The following is a 7534-nucleotide window of genomic DNA, read 5'->3' as shown; positions in this document are numbered from 1 at the left end:
ATAGGGTCTTTCCCCTCCTCGGAAGGTGAACGCCATCTCTGCCTAGCAGTCCTTCCTCGAATAACATCCCGTGGTCGAGGAAGCCAAATATTGAATAAACTGATATGATTATAAGCACATTCTCCATATTAGCAGAGCATTGGGTCAGCATTATCTAAGTATTTACTTAGCACAGTGTATATGAAGTAACAAGAGAGATATTTTTCTAAACTTTCCTAAAAAAAAAAATAAATCAAACCACAATGGTAATCAGATTAGATGTTAACAAAAGGTGACTCACATCAGGCATTTGTTAGACCTAAATCTTTTTCTGGTTTCATTTCAGGGCAATAACTAAGTGAAATATGTCTCATCTTGATAAGCAGCTTATATATTTGTCAGTGCCAACATTCTGACAATAAATTTTTTTTCCAGCAAAGTTCTTGGTGTTTAAAAAATGAAAAGCTTAATGTTAGAGAGCAAAGGAAACTGAATGACTAATCCATTTTGATGGCTAAAAAACATCGGAAATTAAATCAATGGTGACATCGTGTGTAGTGTCAATATGACTAAGTGAAGGATTTTAGTTCAGATTAAATTGAATTTCATATTAAAACAAACTTGGTTTATGTGTTCTGTGGTATTAAAGTGTAATGGAGAGATGTGACAAAGTGATGATCATTTTTAAAGCATTTATTCATTATATTACAGAAGAATATTTGTATTATAGTCAGCTTTGTATAGTTTTCTGCAGAAATTATGGGAAAAACAAGCAGTGTGGCATGCGGGTAGAAGAGGTTGCTACAGCTAGGCTGTAGGTTTCCTTCTTCCAAATGCTACTGCATTTATCGTCAATTGTTTATGCTGGAAGTGGTCTGGAGGTACAATACAGTGATGTGAACTTTGGGTATGCGTTTGCCTTTTGAGGGAAAGGTACCCTAAGGTATTTGATTAAAGAAAAACCCAGCAAAGCTCTAAATGCCTCTTTAAAGATTTTGGTATATGAAGTATAGAGAAGAAATTCTCATCTCTCTCCAAAAGAGATTCTGTCAACTGAAGTCTTCATGAGACCCTGTTGTGTCAGTAGCTGGTCTCATACTACATCAAAAGTTTGTATCAAAACTCTTGTGGGCAACTGTTTTTCAACTGAAGTATATTTTTGGGGAGCATTTGATCACTTAAAAATAGATCCAGGAAGCTTTACACATCTTGTAACATAGAATTAAACTGTCATCTTTGTATTCAGAAATTCTTGAGTTACTTATGGAGTCAGAAAATGAGTATATTGATAGGAGAGGGGCACACAATAGAGAAGCAAGTACTTCTGTTTGCTTCAACTCACAGATTCTTTAACGTTCTATCTTTAGTTCCATAGCTCCTGTTTGTTTTTCCTACTCCAGGAAGAGCAAGTCAGTTCAGGAGGCTATTCTGGGTTGGGGTATTTTATCTGTTTTCTGCATGGCTGAAACTTTGATGGCGATAGCTTTTTATTTTTTCTTTAGACCTCCAGTAGTTAAGTAGTGGATTCACAACAGTACCTTTATACTACTGAAGTGATCACTGATTATTTTATTATTCATATTACCATGTGACTTGTATAGCCTGTCTCTAGTCAGTATAGTGCCAGGTCATGGACAGATGGTCGCTCCTGGCCATAGTAATGGCTTTCTCTGCATATCACAAAGGCTGCATGTTGCTTTAAGGCCTTTACCAGCTCTCTTGGATGAAGACTGAACCTGGGCCATAGACAAAGACTGCAAATGCCACAACATATAAGAAGGAAGAGTTCCTGGTATTCCTCCTTGATTCAACCGTGTGATGACCCCACCATAAATCAGAGACATATGTAAACAGAACTTGTCTGCTCCTCCACACCCCAAAAGTATGTAGTAGAACACTAATGTTCATATTGTGCTTTAGGAGCCGCTAGCTATTGGGCTATTTTTGTGGACATTGTGGAAGCTTTCCCCTCTTCCCTCTGCAGTTAAATTCTGAAGGAGAAGAACAGGTATTTTCTCTGCTAAAACTTTTCAAAGGGTCCCTAACCACAGTTGTCTTCACTGACTATAACAGACACTCTGAAATGGGTCTGGAATCTCCACGTCACTTCTCTAAAAGAGATTTTTTTTTTTTTTTTTTTTTATAAAGTAAGATTTTGTGTGTGTTACCCGTGCATGCCATTGCATTTCTTGAAATATTCCCTTTCTTATTTATCAGAAGATAAATGGCCAGAAGTGCCACAAGCATCAAGAGACAAACAGAGCTACCAGTAGAGGAAGCATGGAAGGCTGCTGCTGGGAGTGTCTGGTAATATGTTTGCCAGATCTACAGAGGAAGGGCAAGAAGAAGCCAAATGAAAAAGGGGTCGTAGTAGTTGGTAGGTCGGCATAGATGGTACCTCTGCATTTCCCTGAGACCTTGGACTAGAGCAAGATCCCTGTTAGGGATCGTGAACAGGTTCATAATTATTTGCATCCTCCCCGCCATCTTTTTTTCTTTTTGTGGTTTTTCTAATCCTTGTGTTTGCAGAGATAATATAAAAATGAACTAAATGTGAATCAGTGCAGTGACTGACAGCTTGAATAACTCTGATTTGTGAACTTCCCATCATCTCAAGCAGGGCCTGTGGACTCTTCAATTTTGTGCCATGGAATCAGGCTTTTTCCCCATGATGCCATTAAATGGAGAATTATGTCATCTAATTATTTATTCTTCTGCATGCGGCATCCATTTTGTTTGTTTTTTTCTGTCTCCTGTCAAGGTGAAGTTAATTGAATTATAGTATGTACACCTGCACTGTTCCATAGAGATGGATAGACAGTCCCACACCTCCCTTTCTTTCCTCTGCTGTTAGATCTGTTTCTTGCAGCCTGACTTTCCGTTCTAGTGAACTCTGATCAAATGCATATCAGATGCTTGAGAGCTACCGTAATACTTCAGAGGCTGTTGCAGTAGTTGGCAAGTATTTTGGGATATGCATACAGCTGAAATAGGAAAGAGCATGAGCTGTTTCAGGATCAACATCCTTTTTACAAAAGAATGCATTGAATTCTTCAAGCAAAAGCTTATTAAGTTTACAAAAACAGAAGATTGTTTTACTAACCAATACTATGACATAAAGACCTTGAGTATCATACTTAGTGCTGCTGTGAATAGTGAACCACCAAGTTCATTAATTTGAGGAAACATTGATAGCTCCCTGTGTCTTGAATGTTGTCAGTGTTTTATTGGATCTTCTGCTGCTGTTAGTCAATTCAAGACATTCTCTCTCCAATGATGCAGTCCGTGTCAATTCACAACATGTCTGCAGATCTCAGTGAACTTCTCAATAGAACTGGATGAAGGTTGAGATCCACTGGAGTAGAGACCTTCCAGATGAAATCAACTGTGACTGTACCTCTGAATGGATGTGTTGTTTGGTTTACACTTGATATGTTTTTCAGGGAAGAGAAACATTCATCTTTCCCCTCTCACCTCCCTATAGACATTTGTAATCTTGTAATCCGTATTTTCTGTTTGATAAATTTCCAGCTATCGATTTTTAAATCTAATCCAAATCAGCATACATTTTGTATGCCACTTCACCAGCATTGTGCTGCAAAGATTTGATTATTGTCAGTACAAATCTGCATACTTCAGTAACATGAAATAAGCACGAAGTCAGAACACTTGGAAGTTCTTCCTATATAGGTCTAAGCAATTGGAATTTCAAGTAAGGAACTGTGGCCCAGAGTTCTGTTTTTTCAACTCCAAAGCCATGAGGTTGAAACTCCTTTTGAACATTTCAGTCGGTACTGATAATACACAGGCTTGCACAAAGAATTCTGTGACCTATAAACAATTGATAACTTCTCCCTTTTGATGGAGCAGTTGAGAGGGAATCATGCAGTGATAGGATGAAGAAAGCAGGTTCAGTGACAGCTTTTTATAGAGCCCTATAGGATCAGAGCCCTAATGGAGGGATCTTGGAAGCTATGCAGGACATATCTGTGTGTAACTCTTGAAGGTGGACGGAGAGTACAAAGTACCTTAGAAGCAGCAAAAATCTATGGCACCTTATAGACTAACAGACGTTTTGGAGCATGAGCTTTCGTGGGTGAATACCCACTCATCAGATGCATGTTAGTGGCAATTTCCAGGGGCAGTTATATATGCAAGCAAGCTAGAGAAAGGAAATGATATCTGTCTGTATTTGTTGCAAGTTTCTTCATGAGGTTGATAGATTTCCACTCCATACAGCTAAATGCAGTGCTTGCATTGGTTCAAGTATCAGAGGGGTAGCCGTGTTAGTCTGGATCTGTAAAAGCAGCAAAGATCCTGTTTGATGGCACCTTATAGACTAACAGACGTTTTTGGAGCATGAGCTTTTCATGGGTGAATACCCACTTCATCAGATGCATGTAGTGGAAATTTCCAGGGGCAGGTATATGTAAGTACCTTAGGAGCTCCATTTGAATGTAGCTAGGGGCAGGCTGACCTTTCTGCACACTTGAAGCATGATGCAGCTGTGGATGTTCTGGCACTGGAATTCCTGAGCCGCATGAGGGACAAGGGCCACGTCTTTCAAAGCTTTGGTTTAAACTTTAACAATTTCCTAGTTGGAGCCCTTCTCAGACCACCCTGTTTATTGTATAGGAGCACTTGAAAATATTTATGAATGTAGGTCTGACCCTCAGGAGCCTCACCATCTAGCAGCCCTACAGAGAAGAGGGGAGCGTACAGACACTTATGGCACAAGACTGGATGTTGAGCGTTTTAGGCTGCTATACTGCCTATGAAGGGGAATGAGGCTTGTAACGGTAGATTGGTAGAGTTTCTCTGCTGTACTGGGCTTTGCTGCATAATCTAGGTTCAAGGTATAGCACAAAACAGGCAACATCTAAGAATGCAGGACCTTACTAATTAAGCAGTTTTTCTTGAAAGGAGTGTGTTTATACCTGTGCTCTGGCATCAGCATTAGCTGTGCAAATTGATTTTGGATGAAGTTTAAAATGCTGGTTTTGACTTGAATATCTCTAACTATATGATTTAGATTATCTGCGACACTACCTGTTGTCCCTTGTGATACTGCTGCAATGGCTTCTGTTCCAGCTGCAGAGCTTACTGCACCTCTATTCCCTTCCTGCTCCCCTAAGGTGTCGGGCCTCATGTCTTTACCTCTCCTGCGGTGGAATTCCTCAATTCTCCCACACTTAGACAGGTCCTGGGCTACAGTACCCCGTGTATGAACTATGCTCACCCATGTGGTCTGACTGGATTTGGCGACTGTGATTTTCCCTTTGGGAGTTTGTGACCAATGGGGGTGTGGTGATCATACAACTTACTTAAAACTAAAGAATTTTGTTTTAACAGTAGGAACAAAGCATTTAGGGAGTAAGGATTTTAAAACAGTCTACGCATATCTGTTTTACCTTCACCTCTACCATCCCCTGCTGGTAAACTAAGTTAGGCCTAACTTCAGTCACAGAAGGTGTCTGTCAATCTGGTTCGCCTGAACTCCCTAAAATCTTGAGAAAAGAGTGAGTCCTTTTTAGTCCAGTCACAGTTTTTGTTTTTGTCAGTTCTCAGGCCTTGTCCCTGCTTGTCAAACCCAGTTCTGCAAGATGATTGGAACAGGAGGTAGAATCTCTAAAGTTAATCGTTCAGGGATTTGTCTCTTAACCCTTTATTTAATGAAGGTTGGCTTATCTTGAGTCATTGTTTCATGTCCTGTTGTTTTTCTTGCTAATCCCCCAGATTAAAATAAACTGATTTGTGCATATAGTAAACATAAAATTACCAGGTTTCATATAGTATCTGAGTTATTACAGAGCTGCTCCTCTTCTGTCACAACTTCAGTGAGACTGCTCGTGTGCTTAAAGTTAGGTTTATGCTTAAAAAACTTACTGAATAGGAGCTGATGGAATGGAATTCTTACGACTCTTGAAATCACTTTCTCCTCTCCTGTTTGGTATGTCAGAACCAGAGTTGGTGACTTTTAGGGCACACAGTGAAAAACACATCTTCCCATTTTTTTTTTTCCTTTTGAGAAGGGAGTTGGTTGGGAGAGAGCTGGTTTTAGGGGGCGATGAAAGGGGAGTAGTTTGAGACCAATGAATTATTGAACTGTTTTAATTTTTGTGCAACACCCAGAGCATAACATGGATACTTTATAAATGTGAATAAAGAAAGTAATTTAAAAGGGCTTTTTGTGTTTGTTTGTTTTTTACTACTTTATTGTTCAGCAAGGCATATATGAGTGCATTTAGAAAATAATACACTGTTCTTTTTTGACAGTGTAAACTGATATGCATAGACTAACAACGATATATTTCAGTTATCTTCTGTTTCTGTATCTAGTACAATTACAGCATGCCGACACTCTTTAAATGTGTTAATTACAAATGAGAAAAGGTGTGAAATTGAAGTTTTAATATATTTACCTAAATTTGCTTGTATTTAAAAAATAGACAACTATTCTGAAATATTTACCCTTTCTTCCCCTCCATCCCCACAGATTTGAGTTCTGTGAACCTGCCTTTGTGGTTGGTAATTGTCTGGAGATTGCATCGGATAGTCATCAGTATGACCGGATTTATTGTGGAGCTGGGGTCCAGAAAGATCATGAGAACTACATGAAAATTTTATTGAAAGTTGGAGGTATTCTGGTTATGCCAATAGAAGATCAGGTGATTCACTGACAATTTTCCCTTGCTGTATTTTGATATAAGAATCACACAGTTTAACAAAAATGCTAGTCTCATATGTAGACTATAGACTCTATTTACTTGCTTTTTGACTAATGATCCTTGTCTGCTCAACTACAGCAGTATAGTGTGTGTGAAAATTTTTACAGTCTTTTAAAGTGATCCTAGGGGCTGTTTGAGTATTTTGTTTTTAAGTCAAACTAGCTTGCCATATCACGCAAAAGTCCATATTTATAAGGACAACATTAACTTGAAATCTAATTATCTTTAAAAAAAAAAAAAAAAAAAAAAGGGACAAAGGGTGAAATCCTGGTCCAGTTGAAGTCCATAGCAAAACTCCCATTGACTTCAGTGGGGCCAGGATTTTGCAAAAAGTACTCTAATGTGCTATACCTGCTCAAGAGCGTCCTTGATTATAAAACAAAAAAAATCCTATCCTATTTTCTTTAAAAAATAATTTCCTCTTCCCTATTGTGTGAACGAAAACTCAGCATAGATTTATCTAGTTGACTGTAGGGGAAGCAGTGACATTAACTATATACACAAAGTGCTGTCAAATGCACAAAGCAGGCAGACTAACATTGAATTTTTTAATGATCTCTTTCAGATATTATCTTAGGTGTTATTTGTCACAATAATGGGAAAAATATTTTCAGTCAGAAGTGTAATTTAATAATAAAATATTTAGCACCTGTATTATTTGTATTCCTAGATCTCAAAAAGCTTTACAGGCAAAAGTAAGCATTATTATCTCCAGTTTACTGATGGGGAGACACTGATCCAGAGAGATGAAGTGACTTGCTCGTTACTGTCCCTTTACAGACAAATTTTTATTGAAATGTTTGAGCTGAAGATTAGTTTGCAAGTTA

General features: G+C 38.4%; 1 protein-coding gene across 4 annotated transcripts in view; it reads left to right on the top strand.

Moving 5' to 3' along the window:
• The window catches only part of LOC116822842 (protein-L-isoaspartate O-methyltransferase domain-containing protein 1), a 104824-nt gene that overhangs the window by 56933 nt on the left and 40357 nt on the right, over positions 1-7534 (top strand). For all 4 annotated transcript variants that reach the window (XR_012655350.1, XM_075063018.1, XM_075063017.1 and 1 more), the window contains one exon: positions 6476-6647. Coding sequence is in view for 3 of the 4 variants with exons in the window: in XM_075063018.1 (XP_074919119.1) it covers positions 6476-6647 (172 nt within the window). In the remaining variant the exon portion in view is untranslated. The remainder of the gene's footprint in view (positions 1-6475; positions 6648-7534) is intronic.

This window comes from Chelonoidis abingdonii, chromosome 2 (assembly GCF_003597395.2).
Source record: "Chelonoidis abingdonii isolate Lonesome George chromosome 2, CheloAbing_2.0, whole genome shotgun sequence".
Lineage (NCBI taxonomy): Eukaryota > Metazoa > Chordata > Testudines > Testudinidae > Chelonoidis > Chelonoidis abingdonii.
The sequence above is the reverse complement of the archived record's forward strand: the minus strand, read 5'-3'. Positions and strand labels throughout refer to the sequence as shown.